The 20,641-nt window shown below is 61.8% G+C and overlaps 1 protein-coding gene across 2 annotated transcripts in view; it reads left to right on the top strand.

The window, feature by feature from the left end:
* Nucleotides 1-20,635, top strand: part of Sh3pxd2b (SH3 and PX domains 2B) — an 83,390-nt gene extending 62,755 nt beyond the window's left edge. The window contains exons 8-14 of one of the 2 annotated variants that reach the window (XM_047556201.1): nucleotides 1,125-1,229; nucleotides 2,678-2,761; nucleotides 4,619-4,736; nucleotides 7,657-7,871; nucleotides 8,526-8,575; nucleotides 9,502-9,627; nucleotides 15,036-20,635. In XM_047556201.1, coding sequence (XP_047412157.1) covers nucleotides 1,125-1,229; nucleotides 2,678-2,761; nucleotides 4,619-4,736; nucleotides 7,657-7,871; nucleotides 8,526-8,575; nucleotides 9,502-9,627; nucleotides 15,036-16,559 — 2,222 coding nt within the window. In that variant the 3' untranslated portion in view covers nucleotides 16,560-20,635. The remainder of the gene's footprint in view (nucleotides 1-1,124; nucleotides 1,230-2,677; nucleotides 2,762-4,618; nucleotides 4,737-7,656; nucleotides 7,872-8,525; nucleotides 8,576-9,501; nucleotides 9,628-15,035) is intronic. The other variant, XM_047556202.1, reaches the window with a different exon arrangement.
* The last annotated feature ends 6 nt before the right edge of the window (nucleotides 20,636-20,641 follow it).

Below are 20,641 nucleotides of genomic sequence, written 5' to 3'. Positions count from 1 at the left end.
CAGTTCTGATGACATGCACAGGGGACTGGTCCAGCCCCCCGCGAATTCCAGACTCCAAGGTGCGCAAGTCCCTTGGATGAAATGGTGCAGGCTTGGGTGTGGCCTGGGCACGGCCTCCCACCCACCTGGTCACCCCTGCGCGGCTCACCGTACCCAATGAGACATCAAGGCCGTGTGGGGGCCGAGGTGAAGGGAAAGGTCCGCACGGGCCCAGCACAGACGCGGGCCCGTAAGAACCCCTGATTCTATGGGGTTGGATCGCGGGTGCAGATGGGCAGGCACGGAAGGCTGACCGTGCCCACAGGCCAGCATGGACATCCTGGGAGGCCAGGCCCCCACCAGCCCTTCCCACACGGATGCCTGAGGGGGTTGGGGTGTGTTGCCTCTTGGCAGTGGTGTCCGCAGCTAGGTGTCCCTTGACGTGCACAGACAGAGTCCCAGTCTCCAGCAAGCTGCTAGGCCTGGGTGGCAGACGGCCCTGGCACAAACCCTGCTTGGTGAATGTGGGAGCTGCGGTTTCTCCCTCTGTGCGCTGGGTGGTGGGTGCTGATTACGTGAGATGGCGGGGTGAGGCAGGGGCCTGGCACGCCCCGTGATGGTGAGCCTTCTGGGCTCTGCTCCCTGGGGTGTCCCTTCTGTCCCCGTCCCAGGCCAGTTCCTCTTCAGCCTGTTTTTGGGGCAGCAGCTGATGCTGGTCCAGTGGCTTGGTAACTCCTTAGCCTGCCCTGGCGTTACCTAACGGAGTGGCTGAATTTCACAGCCTCTGCATCCCTGGCCCCACATCCTCAGATTCAGCCAGCTGCGGGTAGAAAATATTCAGGGTAAAAATGGCAACGACCCGGAGTGTGTTCGACTGTTCTCCTGTCGCTGTTCCCTAAAGGATACAGTGTGACGACTGTTAATATAGCACTTCCGTCAGTGAGGTGCCCTGGGCCCAGTAGAGGTGCCTTCAGGCAGGCGAGGAGGTGCCTAGTCATACTCAGTTATCGCCCCGGTTCATACAAGGGGCTGAGCATCCTCGGGGCCTGGACCCTCGGAGGGTCTAGAACCGGTGCCCAGGCGCAGGACGCCAGCGGCATGGTCACGTTCGAGTGCACTGACGTCACTCTGCTCTTGCTCCGCAGGTTGGTGGTTCGTCAGCACAGCTGAAGAGCAAGGCTGGGTCCCCGCCACCTGCCTGGAGGGGCAGGACGGCGGGCAGGACGAGTTTTCCCTGCAGCCGGAAGAAGGTAGGGGGCCCGGGCGGCCGCTGCCCTGCGGTGAAGGAGCTCACAGGCTCGGTGGGGCAGCCTGCGAAGGAGGCCGGCGGTGGGGCCGGGCCTTTGAGAGCCCCTGGGTGAGCCTGGCCCAGCTGGCCTGACGCCTTCGTGGGACTCAGGAGGGCCCGGTCTGATGGTGGTCCAGCCCTGCCCTTCCTCCTGGAGTTCCGTGGCCAGGACACTGGAGCTTCTGGCTCAGTGCGAGACATTGACCCGCCTGCCCACAGATGTCAGCTCTCTGCTGGTGTAAGTGACCCTGGCAGGTGTCCCCTCCGCACACACACATGCCCTGCTTCCTGGGACCCTTCCCTACACCTGCCACACCAGCAAAGCTAAGTAAGGCTCCCTTTCTCCCAGAAGCTTCCCGAAACCAAAGCCTGCCTTCACCTGCATCAGGAAACAGGTGCTTTGGAATCAGGCAGATCTGGACTTGCATCTCAGCCATGCCACATACTCACTGAGTGATCTTGGGCCAGAAACATGACCTCTCTAAGCCTCAGCCTTGCTGGAAAATGGATGTAATGCTGTCTGTAACATGGGATTTTTAAGAAATTAAACGATATGCTACATGCAAAGAACCTAGAACAGTAACCACAAGCAGGCATCAGATCAGCTGCATTTTGCCTCAGCTTACGCCGGACCCTTGGGAGAAAGCTCAAAGGCACTGGGTCTACATACCAGAAAAGGGCAGAGCCTGGTAGGATGGCGCACACCTGTGATCCCACAACAAGGAGGCTGAGGCAGGAGGATCGCAAGTTTGAGGCCAGCCTAGACAATTTAGCAAGGCTGTGTCTCAAAATAAAAAATAGAATGACTGGAATATAGCTCAGTGGTAAAGGGCTGCTGAATTTAGTCCCCAGTATCGCCAAAAACAGGGTAAGGAGAAGTGGTGGTGTCCCCAGCTCAGAGAAGACCCTACGTGGTTTTCATGTAGTTGTTCTGCAGCCAGTTGCTCTGCTGTCATTCAGTGTCCACCAGGTGCTGGGGCCAGCTTGGGCTGAGGGAGGTGGCACACCACGTGGGCCTGGAGTCCCTTGGTCCATGACAGCGGCATGTGCTAGCCTCTGTGAGGACCGGTCACCGCTCCCACCCACAGATGGGGAAGGGTTAGGACGGCAGTGGGACTTGCTGGGGTCCAGGGCGTTCTCCTAAGGGTGTGGACGTTCCTCTCCTCTCCCACGAGGGTTCCTCTTGGCGCCCGCTTCCAGTTGTGCTGGGGACGAGATGCGTCTGCTGGTCCCCTCTTCGCTCAAGTTCAAGGTGGATGAGCAGGCACTCGCCTTTCTCAGACCCCGGGGCTGGGGACCGACCAGGGACCCTTCTCAGGGAGCAGGGCCCTGTGCCGCGTGGCCTCCGGACACTCGGTGCCTTCTTCTCACCTCTGCCTTCTGCCCTCCCCCCACACGCTGCCCGTCCAGTCTCGTGGAGGTACTGGTCCTTGCCCCGGCCCGTGGGCCGCCGCCGGACCCTGGGGGACTTGTACTCCTCCAGCTGGCGCCAAGGTGCCTACCGCGGAGTTGCCTGCCCGTGCAGTGCCTGGACCGTGTCCCTGCGTCTGCATGCGCCTCCCTGCCTGGCGCTGCCCGTGCCTGTTGCATGTGAGAAGCGTGGTCTCGTCTGCGTGTTGCTGGCATGTGGGTTAGGAGGAGGGGCCTTGAGCCTGGTCAGCCCTGAAAACCCAACACTGACACAGCGGCCTGTTCCCGTCACGAGTTGGGAGGAAAACGAATCCACATCAACCAGGTTACGCAGAAAGGGGGGTATATTCACTTGTGTCCCTGAAAAGCCCAAGGGAGGGCTGGCATCAGGCATGGCTCTATCCAGGAGTTTGTGAATGTCATCAGGACCTGCCACTCTCTGCCACCTCTCTGCTCTGCTCTCTGCCTTGTCTGTCCCCTTCTCTCATGGTGACAGCAGTTCCAGGCACCTTCTAGGGACATCCACCAAAGATAGGGCTTCTCCTTCAACTCAAGCCTCTCAATTGGTTCCAGCTGACCCTCCTGGGTCACACGCTGTCCCTGAACCAGTTTCAGGCTGGGAGGTTTCTGCCTGTGACAGGCCAGGCTCACACACCCCCTCCAGGAGGCGGCGAGCCCAGCCTCCCCAGGGTCCCGCAGGCAGAGACTAGCAAGGCCAGGGGGAGGGCGCGTGGGTGCAGACGGGCCGTGTCAGCAGTACCCACGACACACCTGCACCTGCACGGGCTCCTGCACCTTGTCTGGAATCAGCTGGCATCCACGGCCCCAGAGGGGGCCTCGTGGGTGCTGGAGACTCCCCTGCACCGTTCAGCCACAGGGTGAGGGGACCCAGGAATCCAGGGCTCGAGGACCCACTGCACTTACCCTAGCACCCACCCGGCACCCTGCAGCCTGGGCCACACAGAACTGCACACTCAGGACGGGAACGCCCCTTCCACCAGCCGCAGAGCAGGGCACAGGCCAGACCCTCAGTAACAAGCCCCAGGGCTCCGCCGCCCTCCGCTGCAGCTGGGAAGCCCATGACTTGTAGCGTTTTCCATACTTGGAGGCCGGGCCAGCATACAGCATGGCACCAGGCCACCGCTGCTCAGTCGCTCACCGCCAGGTGAGCCGTAACTGAAATGGGACCGCCTGTCCTCTCCTTGGCAGGCCCCCCAGTGGGCATCCACGTCTCTCCACGTGGCCGCCGGAGCTGGCCCTTGCTCTCTGGAGCACCTGCCCGAGTGGCGGCGGGCAGCCCTCCCTGGAGCCCAGGCCCTCTGGCTGCCAGCTGCTGAGGGCCCTGGGGCACTTGAACGTGAGCAGTGACAGGCTAGGAGCGGCTGTCCACCAGGTGACACCAGCTGGCCGCCGTTCTCTGGTGGTTTCAGCCGGAAGCTTCCGCACCAAGTCCAGCCCCTCTGAGTTCTCACCTCCCCAGGCAGGGAGCCGCCGGGGCACAGCGGGCCCTGGGAGCAGGCTGGCTCCGGCAGGCCCGTGGTGCCTGTTCAGCTCCGAAGCCCTGGCTAGCTCACCAAATGAGCAGTCCCTGCGAGTCCCAGGGACACGGCCAGCGCTGGAGGTGGAGGAAGGGCCGAGACGGACGCGCCTCGGCCTTCCTGGGGCTCCCCTCCAGCAGAGTCGCAGACGCGGAACAGAACGCGCGGCGTGTGTGTCAGCAAGTCGTTCCTGGAAGGAGGTCACCTGAGGAGGGGGAGGGTCCGAGGAGTGCATGAGCTGGGCGAGGAGGGGGCCTGGGGGTCAGGCCTGCGGGAGGGGAGGGCAGGCAATGCTGCTGGCCCGGAGGGACCAGGGCTAGGCCAGGCAGTCGGCCACCTCATCCCAGGGATCGGAGACCCAGACGCTTCCTCTATTGCTCACCAGCGTCCTTCCTTCCTGCAGAGGAGAAGTACACAGTCATCTACCCATACACAGCTCGCGACCAGGATGAGATGAACCTGGAGAGAGGGGCCGTGGTGGAAGTCATCCAGAGAAACCTGGAAGGCTGGTGGAAGATCAGGTACCCGCCGCGGGCTCCCACTGTGGCTGGGTGGGTTTCAGGCCATGCAGGCTCCAGCCTCACAGGTCTATAAGTGATCTATAAGTGATTGCAGGTGGGTGAAGTTTCCACCTGGGCCATCAAAGGGCACTTCTCTGTGCTGTTGGCCTCCTTCCCTACCCACGTCCTTCCCTAAAAGTCCTTAACAGGCAAAACCTTCTCCAGACACCCTGAGCCACAGTTAGCAGGAACCCTGTTAAGGAAGACGTCTCCACCTCCAGATGTGTTCTGTGGTGAGGGACCAGAGGGAAGCCGCCCGTCAGTAATCGCCCACTCCGGCCCCCCTGAGGCCCAGGTGGTGCTGGTCTCCTTCATCCCCGAGTCCCATCGCAGAGGCGGGGGGCTGCCCAGAGCACTTCCTCAGCCTGCGATGACACTGAGCAAGCCCCGCCATGGCCGCCAGCAAGCGCGGGAGAGACTCAGCATCACCCGCAGGGTGGGGGTGCCAGTGTGTGGGAGTCAGTGGGGGCTGGCGGGGTGCCCAGGGGGCTCGCCCGCGAGAGTCAGGGAGGCCTCCCGATGGAGGGGACATGCGGTCACGTGCCGCACAGCAGGGTCGCAGGCAATAGCAGACCACATGGACACCGAGGAGGGGAGCCCTGCAGCCTCCAGCTGAGGCCCTGTCCCTGGCGTGCTGTGACCCTAAGGTGGCAGCACAGTTGTCAGCGCTCCGTGGTGCTTGGCAACGGTCCCGGCGTCTGTCGTGCAGGCCACTGTCCCCATGCCGCTGCTCTTGAGCTGTCCCTCCACGCCAGGCTCGCGTGGAGCCCGAGTTGTTCCGCGGGCGCGGCCCCAGGCACCTGTGCTTGCGGGGTCTCTCGGGTCCCTTTCTCCTATTGGATCGGCCTCGTGTTTTGCTCGTGGCCCTGGAAGTGGCCGTCTGCGACGTCCTGAGTGAGCCGGCTTGGCGTCCGCACAGCACGGGGCCGCTGGCCCGCGGTTCTCAGGAGCGCCCCGTCCCACTCCTGTCACCGGGCCGGAAGCCAGGCATCCCAGCGCTGGAGGCCCTGGCACCCAGAAGCGCTCGAGTGCACGCGGGTCTCCCAGGAGGTCAGGGTGGGAGGGCAGAGAGGGCGTCCAGGGGGCGACCAAAGCTCCGGACAGAGCCAGGCCAGCCGGGCCTTCCTCACCCCACAGCCCACCCACGTCCTACTGCGTGTGTCCTCGCTGTGGCTTTGCGTCCCCATGTGGCAACCTGTCTGCAGCTGGGGACGTGGATCAGAAGTAGCCTGACACTGACCAATTAGGGCAGGATCTGTTCCCTCCACGGGAGTAGATGGACGGGCACTGAGTGGTGGACTCCGCCTCCTGGCCAGTCGGCCTGCAGTCCTAAAGGCCTGTGTTCCATGGGAACCCAGGGCTGTTGCCACGTAAGTGCCTCTTGACCAAGTCGGACCTGCTGCCCCGCAGCCTGTGGCCAGTGGTCTGTTCAGCTTCTCCCCAGGTGTGACGTGCACTGACGGGACACTGGACAGTTTCAGTGTGGCTCCTTGCGCTCTGGCCAGTTTCGAGCTAACAATGTGAAGTCGCTGGACACGGAGTTCAGAGAAGTGTGCACGCGGAGGCTCCGGCACACCCGCTGTCCCCCTGGGCACCTCAGGTCATGGCTGTTGAACTTGGTCTTTTGTGCAGAGAATCGAGTGCTGCACTCGGTGCATCCCCTCGGCACCGTGAGCTGGTCCACCAGGGTCCCCGGCAGCCAGTTGAGTGGCTGCCAGCCTGAACGAGCATTCGATCCCCACGTGGCCAGCGTCGGCAGTGCCCAGCGCTATGCCAGCATCCGGTGCCGATGGGAAGAGGCAGCAGAACACAGGGCTGAATCCATGCCCACCAAGCCCATGTGACCTGGAGCAGGCAGCCTCACTCCTCTGGCCTCGCCCTGGCCTCTGCCCTCACCCCCTCATCTGTAAACAGATCCCCGCACAGGTCGAATCTCTGCACCCAGAAAGCTGGGCACCGCAGCGGGGAGGGTTCAGGTGGCGGCAGACGGGAGAGCCGCCTCGGGGACGACAGAGCGTGAACACAGAGCTCGTGGCTCGTCACGTGCACTGCACGCGCACCCCGTGATCTCTTGCAGTATCTCGGGCACAGCTGGTTTTGACTGTGACCCGTCACGTGAGGTCTGGTGTCTTGTCAGTGCCCAGGAACCTCAGATCTTGGAGCGTCTCATCCGGGTCAGGGGCTCAGCTGCCCCCCCAGGGTCCACTGGGATTAAGTACACAGTGACCGTGAGGCGCTCAGGGCAAGACAGACAGAGGAAGTGCCCACAGGACGTGCCGCTCTGTGGTCACACTGTCGTCCTCCCCGCGGGGCTGGGGGCGCCGTTGTGACAGGTCTGCAGCGGTTCCCACACCCAGGCCCCTGGTGTGGCCTTGACTCGGCCACCGCCCTCCCCAGCACTCGCATTCTGACAGCAGCGGGGCCTCAGCCAGCTGTCACCAGGGGTCGTGGTACTGGGACCGCAGTGCCCGCAGGAGACGTGAGGGCTGCCTGGAGGCTGGGCCTCCCCTGGGCAGGTGGGAGAGGCTCTCGTGAGGACTGGCATCGAGCAGAGCAGGAAGGAGAAGGACAGGCACTGTCCAGATAGAGGGTGGCCAAGGCCAGCGACTGCGGGCAAGAGGCATGGTGCCTCGAGGAGACTGCAGCTGGGCAGGGTGGGCGGGACTGGAGGCTGCTGTGCGAGGCCAGCAGAGGCCAGGTTGGAAAGACCTGGAGCGCGGGCAGAGGCTCAGCACTATCCGAGTGCTCACAGCCTCTGGCCCTGGTAGTCAGGCCCGTTGTTCCCGCCATCTGGCCCTGAAGTGTGACTCTCAACAGGAGCCTGGTGTCCTACCGTGGGCCTCAGAGACCTGCCTGACCAGCCCCTCCTGCCTCCTCCCAGGTACCAAGGCAAAGAAGGCTGGGCCCCCGCCTCCTACCTAAAGAAGACCAGTGGGGAGCCCCTGCCCCCAAAGCTGGGTCCCGGCTCGTCCGCCCCCTCAGGTGCCCTTGATCTGGACGGCGTCCCCCGGCAGCAGAGCTCAGTGGCCAGGGAGAAGGAGCTGCTCAACAGCCAGAGGGACGGCCGCCCAGCACCCGACAGCGACATCAGGCAGAGTGAGTCACTTTGCCCTGGTCAGAAGCCTGGGCCTCTGCAGTCGTCCTGCGGACCCCGAGCCCCAGAGCTAGGCAGCCCAGCTCCAGGGTGGACGCCCCGAAGCCCCGGTGTGCTGGGCTCGGCTCCCTCGTGCCCAGCCGTCTGGGCTTGTCCCGAGCACCAGCCGGCTCCGGCAACATCCGAAGCGTGCCCACCACTTGCCAGGCGCCTTGGCGGTGTTTGCATCCCCTGCCGGGGGCACACAGTGTGCCCGTTGCCCAGCAGGCAGCCTCGTGGCCCCGGGAGTCCAGGCGTCCACTTGTCCTGTGCTGGAAGCCCACGAGCCTCGGAGCCGGGCTGGGACCTTTGTCCATGTGGTTCTGAAGCCCGTGCTTCTTGCCCTTCCCAGAAAGTCATCCGTGGCTGGAGGACACAGCTCTGTCCCTTTGGATTCCTGAACAGAGAAAGACCCCGTCAGTGCCAGGCTGAGGGTCCCGAGCCGCGCGGGACGAGCGCTCAGGCTCTCCTCGCGCAGGGGGCCTGACGGCCCGCCGGCTCGCACAGAGCTCACGCCCCACCTTCCGCCGCACCGCCTGGCCCCTTCCCGGGCTCCGCGTCAGGCACCCTGCCCGTGGAGCTCTGCAACAAGTGGAGTGTGTCCCTTTTCTCCACAGGGTCACCAAAGATGAGGCAGAGACCCCCTCCTCGCCGGGATATGACTATCGTAAGTAGGCCGGGTCTCTGGCCGTCAGCGATGCCCGCAGGTCCCCCGGGCCGGGTCTCCAGAGCCCTCCTCCCATCCACGCAGCCTGGTAAGGGGCGCTGTCCACCTGCAGTTTGCCCAGGCCCTCTGCCCCGCACCCGCTTCTCGTGCCCACTCCCTTCGTCTTCTAGGCCCGAGCTCAGGCCCCTGCGGCGCCTTCTGATATTCTTTTCTCCAGGTGCCTTGGTGACCAATGCAGGTTGAGCCTCCCTAGTCTGAGTATCCAGAACCTGAAACTTAAGCACCAACATGACACCCTGCGGACAATCCCGCGCCTGACCTTACAGGCGCGCTGCTCTCAAGATGCAGGCGTGCGGACAGTACTGCCTGAATCCACCGTCAGACTCTGGATCTGACTGTGTATAGGAGAATGTCGTGTGTGGACTCGGTCCCCAAGACATCTCATTACGGAGCTCGGCGTTCCGAGACCCAAAACCCTTCTGGTCCCAAGGTTCTCCCGCCCGAGCTCGGAGTTGTGGCCCGTCTTGGAAGGCCCGCTGGGCACCATGCTCTGTGGTGGCGAGTGTGACCTTGCAGCCGGCTGCCAGGCCGAGACCTTCCATGCTCCTGCCAGAGGCGAGACTGAGGCTCCTGAGGGGAGGCCGCTTGCCCGTGTGTCACCCGGTCACGGGTCTTCCCCGGCAGCTCTACCCAGGCCCTGCCTCCCGCCTCAGTCGCCCTGTCTTTTCATAGTGCGGCCGGTGCTCGTCACCAAGGCAGGGCTCAGCGAGCTCACCGGGAGATGCTTGTCACGCCCTGTGTGTCCCTTAGAATCTAAGTAGGCTGCAGCACCTTCCGTGTGGCCATGTGTCCCAGGCCCCTAGTCTCACCCCGGCGGCGTCCCCGGCTTGTTCACCCTGGAGTGAGCCCTCTGTGTGGTCCTCTAGCCTCGGGGTCTCAACCTGCCCAAGCCGCCCATCCCACCCCAAGTGGAGGAGGAGTATTACACCATCGCCGAGTTCCAGACCACCATCCCCGACGGCATCAGCTTCCAGGCCGGCCTGAAGGTTGAGGTGAGCTGACCACTGCCCACCCACCCAGCATCTTGATCCTAAGTACCACTTCCTGCTCCTCTGCCGTCTGCTTCCAGAGGGTGGTTGGGGGTGAGGGACGGGGTGAGGCTGCCTGCCTGAGGCGTGATCCACAGGCCACACTGTCGGCCTGAGAGCCGGTGCCTCGTCATGTCCCGGAGCTGTGCCCCCGTCTAGTTCCAGAACAGAGAACCCTCGCCTTAAGCTCACAATTGCCACTCCGCCTGTCATCAGCTGTGCCTGCCTCGGGCTTTGCACTCGGTGGATGCACCACGTGGTCCTCGGCCTCGGCTCGCAGGCCACCACCCAGCTCCCGCCCAGCTTCTCTCCTTTCCTTCCTCCACGTGTCCCCTCTGGTCCAGGACAGAGGCCTGGGTCCTCTCTCCTCTGTTCCTCTTTTCTGCCTTCTTGGAGTCTCCCACGCTGTCAGGCAGCCTGTAAGTGAAAGGGTAGCAAAGAGGACCCGCGAGTGGAAACCTCTGCAAAGGTGGTTCTTGAGACCATCGCGGGCGCAGGTGAGTCAGCAGCAGGAGCCTTGCTCCACTGTCCTGAGGACACACTGCTAGACCCTGCCCGCGCCCACACCAGTGCAGTGCAGGGTGCCCTCCGTGTTTGGGGTTTCCACCAACCTCAGCTAAAAAGACGTTTTAAAATGTTGCGTCTACTGGGCACGTGCGGACGTTTGTTCTTGTTACAGTTCCCTGAACAACGTCGGGCATCCACTACTTGGGTAGCATCCACGTTGCCACAGGTATCACATCACCCAGCGTGGTTAAAGTACACAGGAGGGTGTGTGCCGTTCTGGGCAGGACAACACCGCTCTACAAAGGACTGGAGCATCCGCGGGTTTTGGTATCTGCAGAGGGTTCTAAAACCACTTCTTAGATACCAAGGTGTGATATACCTGGTACTGCAGTGGGTACATGCTAGGTTCTTCTCCAGGCCCTGGAGACTTGTCCTCCACCTGCTGAAGGACACAGCTCCAGTGCTTGGCTGAGCTCAGTCATAGCCCAGGCCAGTGGACACCACTGACCAACCCCCTCCCCAGAGCTCCGTGGGGCTCCTTCCTCCATCTCGTCCTTACTCTACACCCAGGCCTCCTGAACACTGCCCTAAGATCACCTCTGCGTTCTCTGGCCACTGGGTCCTCAGGGCCTATAGAACCTCCTCGGCTTTGCTTCCAGGGAAATTAAAAGCTTCTTGATGCTTTCTGTGATTTCACTTTGCTATTATTTGAGTCAAGGGATAGGAGGATTGAATCTGGAGAAACTCTGAGTTCTCTTTTAACAGAAAACCTGCCCCGACATCATCATGAATGACGCACAGGTGTGTCCAGTGCCTCACGTGTGAGATGTGCGGGATGATAGGATGTCATCTCCACAGGAGCTAGGGGGAAGGGCTGGGCCTGAGGAAGCAGAGCAGCCTGAGGAACACCCTGCTGGACCTGTTGGTAGGACTTGGTATCGTTTGAAGGTCAAAAGTGACCTGTTGATGGCAGATGGAAGTTGTGGCTTAACTGACCAGAAGAATGAGCGAATGGGAGGACTGAGGAGGAAGCCCCTAGGGACAGTAGACGGATGGATGGACGGATGGATGGATGGACAGATGGGTGAACGCTCACACAGGTGAAGGATAATCCAGAAAAGTCAGAGAGGTGGGAAAACAAATCAGTGGAGCAGTTGAAGGAGGCGGGTGATTGACAGTGTGTTTGCGACACAGAAAGGAGGTCGCTGGCAACTCTGCAAAAGTAATGCAGTGGAGAGGCGGGACCATCGACGCGATCACAGGGGTGGGCAGAGAGACTGGGAGGTGAAGCGATGGGGACACTGCTCATCGGACACTCAAGGAGCTTGGCTGTGGAAGCAGGGCAGGAAGGCGTGGCTGAGTGAGGCTTGGGGCAAAGGCAGGAGGGAAGCAAGCCAGCGCTTGGCTCCTGAAAGCATGGTTGGCAATGTCTCGGGAGGAATTTCTGCTGTTAGGACCAGGGTGCTCAGGCTGCCCCAGCAGAGGTCATCACCACCACCATCGCCATCGTCACCGTCACCACACGTGTTGTAGTCTGCCTCAGACCTGGCCGCGTAGGGTCACACGATGTCAACAGGGCTTCATCTGTTTTCCATCAGCACTCTCCTCTAAGGAGCAGGGAGCACGGCCCGGCAGCTCAGGGCTTCTAGCCTCATTGCTCAAGTCCAGCGATCCCACAGGGCCCAGCGGCTCTGGCCATCCCCCTGCCCCACTCCTGGATCTCAGATGGGACAAGGAGAAGCCCAAGGAACTCTAGGCTGCTGCCACTAGCAGGAGGATCAGCACCAGGCAGGCAAAAACAGCAGAAGGGCCTAGACCTCAGCACCTCCTTTGCCCTCTCTCCGGCTTGGTTAGGCCGCTCTTCAGCCAGAAGCCTGTTCTTCTGTCTGGCTTCACTCCCCCATTTTCACCAAAGCCGATCCAGTCACCAGCTCTCACACCTGCGCTCTTCCCCGGAAGCCCTCCAACCCGCCTCGAGCCCCTGCTTTAATCCTCTGTGATGTCAATAAAGGCCCTGCCAGAGGTGGCTTGAAAGAGTGGGAAATAGTGGCCTCTGAAGATTTTGGCTTAATCAAGTGTTCTTTTCTTCTGATAAGTTCTGTATGCTGTTTTCCCTTCCCATTTTTGCTCCTGGTTCATTTCAAAATCATCTTAGTCTTCAAAATGTATTGATGGAGCCACAGCTTTCTACAGCAGGGCTGTCAGCAACACCCTAGTTCCTTGAGCAGACTGTTTAAGACATGTTTTACAGATGGTGATGATCGTGGTGGTGGTGAGGACAGTGATGGTGGTGGTGGTGATGGTGACGGTGGTGATGGTGATGATGGTGGTGGTGATGGTGGTGGTGGTGATGGTGGTGGTGGTGGTGGTGGTGATGGTGGTGATGGTGGTGATGGTAATGGTGGTGATGGTGATGGTGATGGTGGTGATGGTAATGGTGGTGATGGTGGTGATGGTGATGGTGGTGATGGTAATGGTGGTGATGGTGGTGGTGGTGTGTTGGTGGTGATGGTGGTGACAGTGGTGGTTATGCTGACAGTGGTAGTGATGGTGATCGTGATGACAGTGATGATGGTGGTGATGGTGATAGTGGAGGTGATGTTGATGGTGGTGGTGGTGGTGATGTACTGATGGTGATAATGGCAACAGTGGTGGTGGTGGTGGTGACAGTCGTAGTGGTGGTGATCATGATGTGATGGTGGTCAGGATGGGGATAATGGTGCACGTACCCCTGTGCTTATTCACTTGGTAACTATCCTTCACAGCAGTCCTGGGAGGTCAGTGCATCAGCCCATTTTACAGATGAGTGCCTCATTTACAGATGAGTCTCGGAGGGGCTGAGCAAATTAGTCCCCAGGCTTACATAGCTAGTAAGTGGTGGAGCTGGGATTCAAACCCAGGTCTCGCTGTCCCAGTCCTTTGCATAGAGCGGAGGCTTCATGGATCCCCATTGGTACACTGTCTGTGGTGCTCACACGTGCGACTCGACGTTGGCACTGTTGAACTCCCGTGTGTGCTGACAAGGACCGTGTGCCAGCACTGCCTCAGGGTCAGGAGAGCTCACCAGTGCGCAGGAGGGTGCCCACCCTGTGCTGAGCAGAGCAGGGCCCCATGCCCCCTGCTTTTTCCCAGGGACCTCCCCTCTAATGCAGCGGGAGCCCACGCCCGGCCCTGCACCTTGCTGAGCGCGGCTGCGTGCGTTGCTGCTGCGGAGGTCAGCCAAGTTCTGCAGGCGGCATTGCTGTGCTTATCATCATCCTGGCTCCACTGTTGGGATCTGAGGCACATGGGTGCCCAGGCCATTCAGGAAGCAAGCCGGAAGCTAGAACTAGACCCCAGGACTGCAGCAGGCCCAGCCTCCTGGCGCTGTGCGCCCGCCGTCCCTTGCCAGCCAGCCTCAGAGCCCTGCAGCCACGGCCACTCCCGCAGCCCTCTGTCCCCCATGGCTTCTCACCTGGGCCTAGCTCCTCCGCAGGGTCTGGCAGTGCTAAGAACGGGGGCTCTGCAGCCCGCCCGCCCGCCTCCTCTGAGGCTCAGGGCTGCATTTGTAAAATAGGACAACAGTCCTATCTGGCAGGAGCTGAACACACTGACCAGCTCTGCTGGCACGGTCTGCGGGGAAGGGCAGCGTGCCCATGCGCTGGGGCTGCTCTGGCAGAATGCTGCAGGCGGGGCGGATTAAGCGGCCGTGGCCCTGGCCTGCTTCTCACGGTCTGAGCTGAGTCCACCGTGGCGGTGTCAGCAGCTCTGCTTTCTCCCCAGGCCCCTCCTCGGCTCGTGATGGCTCGCGGTGTCCCACATGGTGGCCTCAGTCTCTGTGTTTCTGAATACCCTCCTCTTATAAAGACATCAGTCACGCTGCACTTGGGCCTCCCCTTAGGACCCATTGTCACTTAATTTCCTTTTTAAAGTCCCTGTCCAAGGACAGTGACAGCTGGAAGTCTGGGTAGGTTCGGGCTTCAACGTGTGCATTTGGGGGCGCACGTCCAGCCAGAGCCTCTGGCCTCATACCCTTCGCCCACGTGGATTCAGCCAGCTGCTCCTGCAGCAGAGAGAACCAAGGAACACAGGACCCTACACCATGGTGGCTGGACCTTTGCTCTTAGTGGGTGTGTGGATCCCAAGGGGGAGGAGACGAGAGAGGGCTCAGCAACTCCATCAGCCTCGGCTCCCCTGGACACAGCACCAGGGTGTCCTGGAGCCACTGGGCGACTGCTTCATCTTGGGCTCAACCAGAAAGTGGGATCCAGGGCAGCGCAGGCTCTGCAACGGTCCCTGCAGGCTGACAGCCTCCCGCCTCCCGGATGGCAGGGAGGCGAGGCCCTGGGGCTGGTGTCCACGGGTCGATGCGCCACCCCAGGGGACCTTCTGAGGCCCTGTCCTTGGTACACTTACCTGGTGGGCCCTGAGCAGCGACATTGGCCTCTCCTCTTCCTTCCTCCCTTCTCTGCCTCCCTGCCTAAGCTTCCTAGGACTGCCTCTCCAGTTAACTACCTGTACTCAGGCCCAGGGCTTGGGCTGTTTTTGGAGGAATCCAAAATTGGACCAGAACCTGCTATACATGGTGGCACATGCATATAATCCCAGCTACTGGGGAGGCTGAGACAGGAGGATGGCTTGAGCCCAGGAGTTCCAAACCGGACTCGGTAACATCACAGACCTTATGTCAAAAACGAAATAGGACAAGAATCTGCCCCTGTAAGATGCTCAGCAGCACGGCAATGGCTCCGTAGACCTTATAGGAGACCCTGCAGGGGTCACAGGCCCGGCCGCGAGCACTGGGTTGCATGTGGGTTCCCCTGGACCATTCTGATCTGCTGGGCCTCACGGCAGACTGCCAACATGCTAACTCTGTCCCCTTCCAGGTGATCGAGAAGAACCTGAGTGGCTGGTGGTACATTCAGATCGACGACAAGGAGGGCTGGGCCCCAGCAACCTTCATCGACAAGTACAAGAAGACCAGCAAGGCCTCGAGGCCCAACTTCCTGGCTCCCCTGCCCCAGGAGGTGACCCAGCTCCGGCCAGGGGACGCAGCAGCAGTGGAGAACCACGTGGGCAGCGAAGCCGTCGGCCCCTCCCGGCCCTTGCCGGACACCCCCCATGGGGCCACAGACACAGGGATGCCGTGGAGCAAAGACTGGAAGGGCGGGAAGGAGGCCCTGCGGAAGGCGTCGGCAGACATGTCCGCCTCGGCAGGCTACGAGGAGATCTCCGAGCCCAGCCCGGAGGAGAAGCCCAGCCTCCCCCCGCGGAAAGAGTCCATCATCAAGTCGGAAGGGGAGCTGCTGGAGCGCGAGCGGCAGAGGCGGGAGCAGCTGCGGGGCTCCTCGCCTAAGCCGCCCGGCCCCATCCTGCCAGTGGCCCCTGCCAAGCTCTCCCCGGCCCGGGACAGCAGGAAGCCGGAGCCCAGAGCCGACAAGGGCAAGTTGTTCCAGCTGAAGAACGACATGGGGCTGGAGTGCGGCCACAGGGTGTCGGCCAAGGCAGTGAGGAAGCCCAACCTGCGGCCCATCTCCAGATCCAAGGCCGAGCCGCCAGAGGAGAAGCCGGAAGCCGCCCCCCAGAACCCGTTCCTGAAGTCCAGACCTCAGGTCAGGCCCAAGCCTGCGCCTTGCCCCAAGACGGAGCCAGCTCAGGGCGGAGACCAAGTGGACATCTGCAACCTTAGGAGCAAGCTCAGGCCTGCCAAGGCCCAGGAGAGATCCGTGCTGGATGGGGAGGGCCCACTGGCTGCTGGGGGCCAGGACGCGGCCTTCAGCCGAGGCTTCCTTCCGGGTGAGGGACCTGGCCGCACCCAGGACAGGCCTAGCAGACAGGACGGACTCAGCCCAAAGGAGCTGTCCTGCAGAGCCCCCCTGCAGCCCGCCAAGATCACAGATCCTGGGCCCAAGAACGTGCCCGTCCCTGTCCAAGAGGCTGCCCAGCAGAGACCTGTGGTTCCGCCCCGGAGACCACCCCCACCCAAGAAAGTCTCCTCATCTTCATCCAGGCCCCTCCCAGAGGTCAGAGGGCCACAGCAGGAAGCCAGCGAGAGCAGGGCAGCCCCTGCCCCCAGCCGTGCCCTCCTCGTGCCCCCAAAAGCCAAACCTTTTCTCTCCAACTCCTCAGGGGGCAAAGGTGGGCTGGGGCCGTGGGTAGCCAGCAAGGCGGAAGGCAATAGGGAGAAAGCGGCTGCAGCCTCCTTTCCTGACCTTGATGGCCTGAAGGACTCTTTGTACGTGGCCGTGGCCGACTTTGAAGGAGACGAAGACACCAGCAGCTTCCAGGAGGGGACAGTGTTTGAAGTCCGGGAGAAGAGCCCCAGCGGCTGGTGGCTCTGCCAGGTGCTCAGCGGGGCCCCTTCCTGGGAGGGCTGGATTCCTTCCAACTATCTCAGGAAGAAGCCCTAGCCGCCCTCCCTGCCCGAGGTCCCCTGGTCCCTGCTGGCCGCTCTGCGTATTTAACAGGCATCTTAATTTATCGGTCTCCACGGTTCCAGAGGAAGGAAGAGCCGGGAGCACGGTGGTTCCTTCCCTCCGAGAGTGGGGAGAGTGGCCGAGATGCCGGCAGCCGGGCCTGACCCTCCCGTGGCGGCAGCCCAGGGGCTCAGAGCCACGGTCCTTGCTGGATGGGGATCCACGTCAGCCTTAACAGACCTCCTGCTCTTGACCGGTGGCGGTGACGCTCCCGGCCCCCAGGACTGTCACCTGGAGGAGCTCCTCACAGCATCTCTCGCGGTACGGGGCAGCCCACCCAGTCCACAGTGACTGCGCTAGTTCTCCATGTTTCTAGAAGCTCAGAGGCTTTATTCACTACTTGCCAAATGCTTGGTCCCAGGAAGAGCTGTGTCCAGCAGGCATCAGCTTCATGGCCAGTCCCGGGAAAGTGTCCCCTTCCCCGAGCCTCAAGCCCTTCAGCTCCTGAGGCTTGGCCAGGTGCAGCCCCGCAGCCGTGGGCCTAGAGGTCCGCCCGGCACCCCTCTTCTGCCTTGGGCCCTGACCAGCCCTGCAGGGTGGTTCCCAGCAGGCTTTGCTTTCCTGCTGCCTGCTCGGGTCCACCAGGCTTTTAAATGCCAACTCCTGTCCCCTGCTTGCGACAGTTCATGTTTTTCTTCCTAGGACAGAGGCTCCCAATTTATTTGAGTAAGGGTCCACGCCCCTCGCAAGCACCCCTCCACTGAGTAGCTAGCAGGTGCCAAATGGGACGTGGCTCTGCACATTCAGGGTTCAGCCCTCGCCGCGACCTCCCTTCCCAGGCCCCCTTCATAGGTGAGGAAACAACTCAGCGTGGCCAGGGACACTCTAGCCAGCAAGAGAAAGAAAGGGGGTTCCTGGCCAGGCTGCCTGAGCCCTCCCACAGGAAGAGGCAAACCCGCCAGAGAAGGAGGGGGCTGACCGCCAGGAGAGGTGGCCAGGTGGCTTCCTTGTGGTGTGAGCGGGGGTGCACTTGCAGCCGCTCCCTCCGTCCCTGTCCCTCCCAGACCACTGCAGCATATGTAGGAGGCTGCCCAGAGGCTCGGCAACTGCTGCGCTCACATGGGGGGACATGGGGTCCTGGCCGGTTGGCATGGAGCCCTAGTCCCTGCTCCTGGGTGGCACCCCCTGAGGGATAATATTGATGGGGCAGAGGGAGCTGAGGTGGTCTCCCATGCCAGCCTCCAGGGGCTCAGGTGGCTTAAGGGCCAGCAGCTGGGTCTCTGCAAAACTAAGCATAGTAATTAGGAGCCCAGTAAGGAGGCAGCCCCCAAGACAGACGGACGCCGCCCGTCCCTCCCTGCAGCCCTCCCGCTCCTCTCTGGCTCACGTAGGGGATTTTTTGTATGCACCCTCCGGGAGAAACCCAGGGCCGCCTCTCCGCCATGGTGAGATGTTGAAGTGAGACGCGACGAGGCAGTTGAGTCACTGCAGAACCAGCATCAGGACCAAGGTTCCAGCTCCCTTCCCAGAGATCTTTTCTGTGCACCGGCTGCTGGCATGTGATGAAGCAGGACCCAGCCCCATCCCACGGGCCCTGCAGAAGAGGTGGCGCCCTGCCCAAGAGACCTCCAATGCGTTCACCTGCTGCCAGGTCACAACGCCCATCACTGCGGGGCCTTTGGAACCGTGAAGCTGGCTTCCCCAGAACGTTCGCACCTACCTGCGTGCCAAAGATTTTGTGCAAAGAGCCTCTGCAGCCCCGCCCCGTCCTCAGCCCCTCGCCAGCGCTTCCTCAGCTTGGCCTGAGGTGTCTCAGCAGGGCTTGATTTGTGCCCAGGACCTGGAGGAAGGTGGCCATCGCGGGGAGGGGAGGTGGGAGAGGCCACCTTCCTCTTGGAGGCCCTCCACATGGGAGGGGCCCCGGCGTGGTTCTCCCAAGGTTTTGACCCGGTTTGGTCCACACCGTTTCTGTGGAGCTGCTTTGCAGGGCTTGACTGCCTTTCAAGAGACAGAACAAACTGGTTTTCTCTGACTCGCTTTTGGTTTCCAGTGACCTTTTCGGGAATTTCATAAGCACCTACTGTGTGCTAGACGCTGGGTAGACCAGAGTGCGTGGGGCTCCCAACCCCAGCTGTGAAGAGCCGCACACTTTGTCCACTGATGGAGTATCAGTGGCCTCGTGTCCTCCTGGGGTCAGCCCGGGGACTAGACCTTCTCCGCCCTCCTGCAGGCAGAACGTTTTCCTGCAGATAAGGAACTTGCCTCCTTCACTGTTACAGCTCTGACATGAACTAGGCATGGAAGCCACTTTCCTCCCTGTTGGCTGTTCTTTGCTGGGGTCACTCCGTGGGCCTGAGGACTCCTGTGTCCAGCTCCACTGCTGCAGTGGTGGACACCTCCCCAGGCAACGGTCTTGATGGCAGTGACCCTCCTAGCTGTCCTTGCTTGAGGACTTAGGTTTACAGCACCCAGGTGCCAGGACGGCGCTCGCTAGTCTGGAGCAACCGATGAAGCTCATGCAGAATTCCCGAGTCTTGGCTGGGAAGATGCGTGGGACCATCCCCAGTGCCCCTGCCCAGTACCGGCAGTCCCCGGCACTTCCACACGCCCCCTTTATTCTCTAGACAGCCCTGCGAGGTGAGCAGGATCCACTGGGTGTGCAGAGGTGGCGGCGCAGGCCCAGCCTCATCCCGTCAGTGGCCACGATCGGACTCAGATCCAGTTTGTTCTCATTCCTGCTGCTGTCAGGATGACGGGCGGGCGCGGGGCTCCCGGGAGCCGGGTGAATTCAGCCAGCCTCTGAACTTGGCCATCGCCACCCTCGATCCAACATTTCCTAGGTCATAGGACGAGGGCCAGCCCGAAGCCTGGGCAAGGGTGGGTTTTCTCCTCCTGGCTGCTGCGCCCACCTTGTGATGGCTGCTTGTCTCACATGCCAGCGCAAATGTGCAGCTTGTCACAGTGCCACCAAGTCTGCAGAATCTGCACTGAAGACCCCCACTTGATAAAACAGGACTTGCTCCAGCTTCCTGCTCAAAAGCAGTCTTTACCATTTGGTGACATTTGTCATTGTCCCAGGTTGAGGCCCTCTTTTGATGCCCCCACACTCCTAGCGCTCCTGCCAGGCTTCCAAGAGTCATTTTAAGCCTCTGCCACATGGTGCTCCGTAGAATCCCTCTCCGGGGCAAAGTTCTTGGCCTTAAAATATTTCTGAGCCCCTGGGGGTTTCAGTGCCGGGTGGGAAGTGGGAGACTACACGGCCACGCGGAGGGCAGGGCTGGGGAGGCCGTTGGCTGCGGCTGGGCAGTCTAGTGTTTATTGCCCAGTGCCCAGCCCTGAGAGGGCTACGGATAAAACCGCTCCTGCCCGCAAATAGTTGGCCGCTGGCATTGAGAGGAGGCTGGGGTGAGACGCCATGGTGGAGCGCCCGCCTGGCGTGTGCCAGGCCCTGGGTTCCGTGCCCAGCACTGCAAGAGCGGCCCCACGGCTGTCCTGCCCTCTTTCCACTGTGCCCACCTCTGAGGGGGGCATCTCACAGCCCAGCCTCGTGGCAGTCTCGTCCCAGCCTCCTGGGGCTCTGGTGTGCACCACAGCCATCCAGGCCACAGACCAAAGATTCCCCCGCCCGGGGACCCAGGCCCAGGCGAGCAGGAGACAGGTGTGTGCCCGGACCTGAGGGTGAGGCGCGCTGCTTCCCCGCCTAGGCATGGCTCCCACCCGGAGCAGGGTCCCCTGTGGAGCTGCCGTCACACCAGGGCCCCAGCCCCTTGCCTGCTGGTGGCAATCCTGAGCATCCTTCCTAGTGGCCACCGCTGCTGCCGGTGGCGCCTGGTTCTGGTGCTAGCCTGCTCGGCTTCCAGCCGCCACGCAGAGTCCGCCTTCCTCCCTGCTCCTGTCCTGCAGAGGAAGCCTTCTCCGCCCCGTCAGCGACGAGGGCCGCCGCCTCTTTGGTCCTTGGACGGACGCAGCTGGTGGCCTTGCTTTCACACCTCTGGCAATGGACAAGAAGGCCCGGGCCTCAGCAGCGGCGGCTCTGGTAGGACGGAGGGACTGTCCCCCCGGCGCGTGCCTGCCGT

Source organism: Sciurus carolinensis, chromosome 6, assembly GCF_902686445.1.
Source record: "Sciurus carolinensis chromosome 6, mSciCar1.2, whole genome shotgun sequence".
Classification (NCBI taxonomy): domain Eukaryota; kingdom Metazoa; phylum Chordata; class Mammalia; order Rodentia; family Sciuridae; genus Sciurus; species Sciurus carolinensis.
This window is presented reverse-complemented; position numbering and strand designations above follow the sequence as displayed.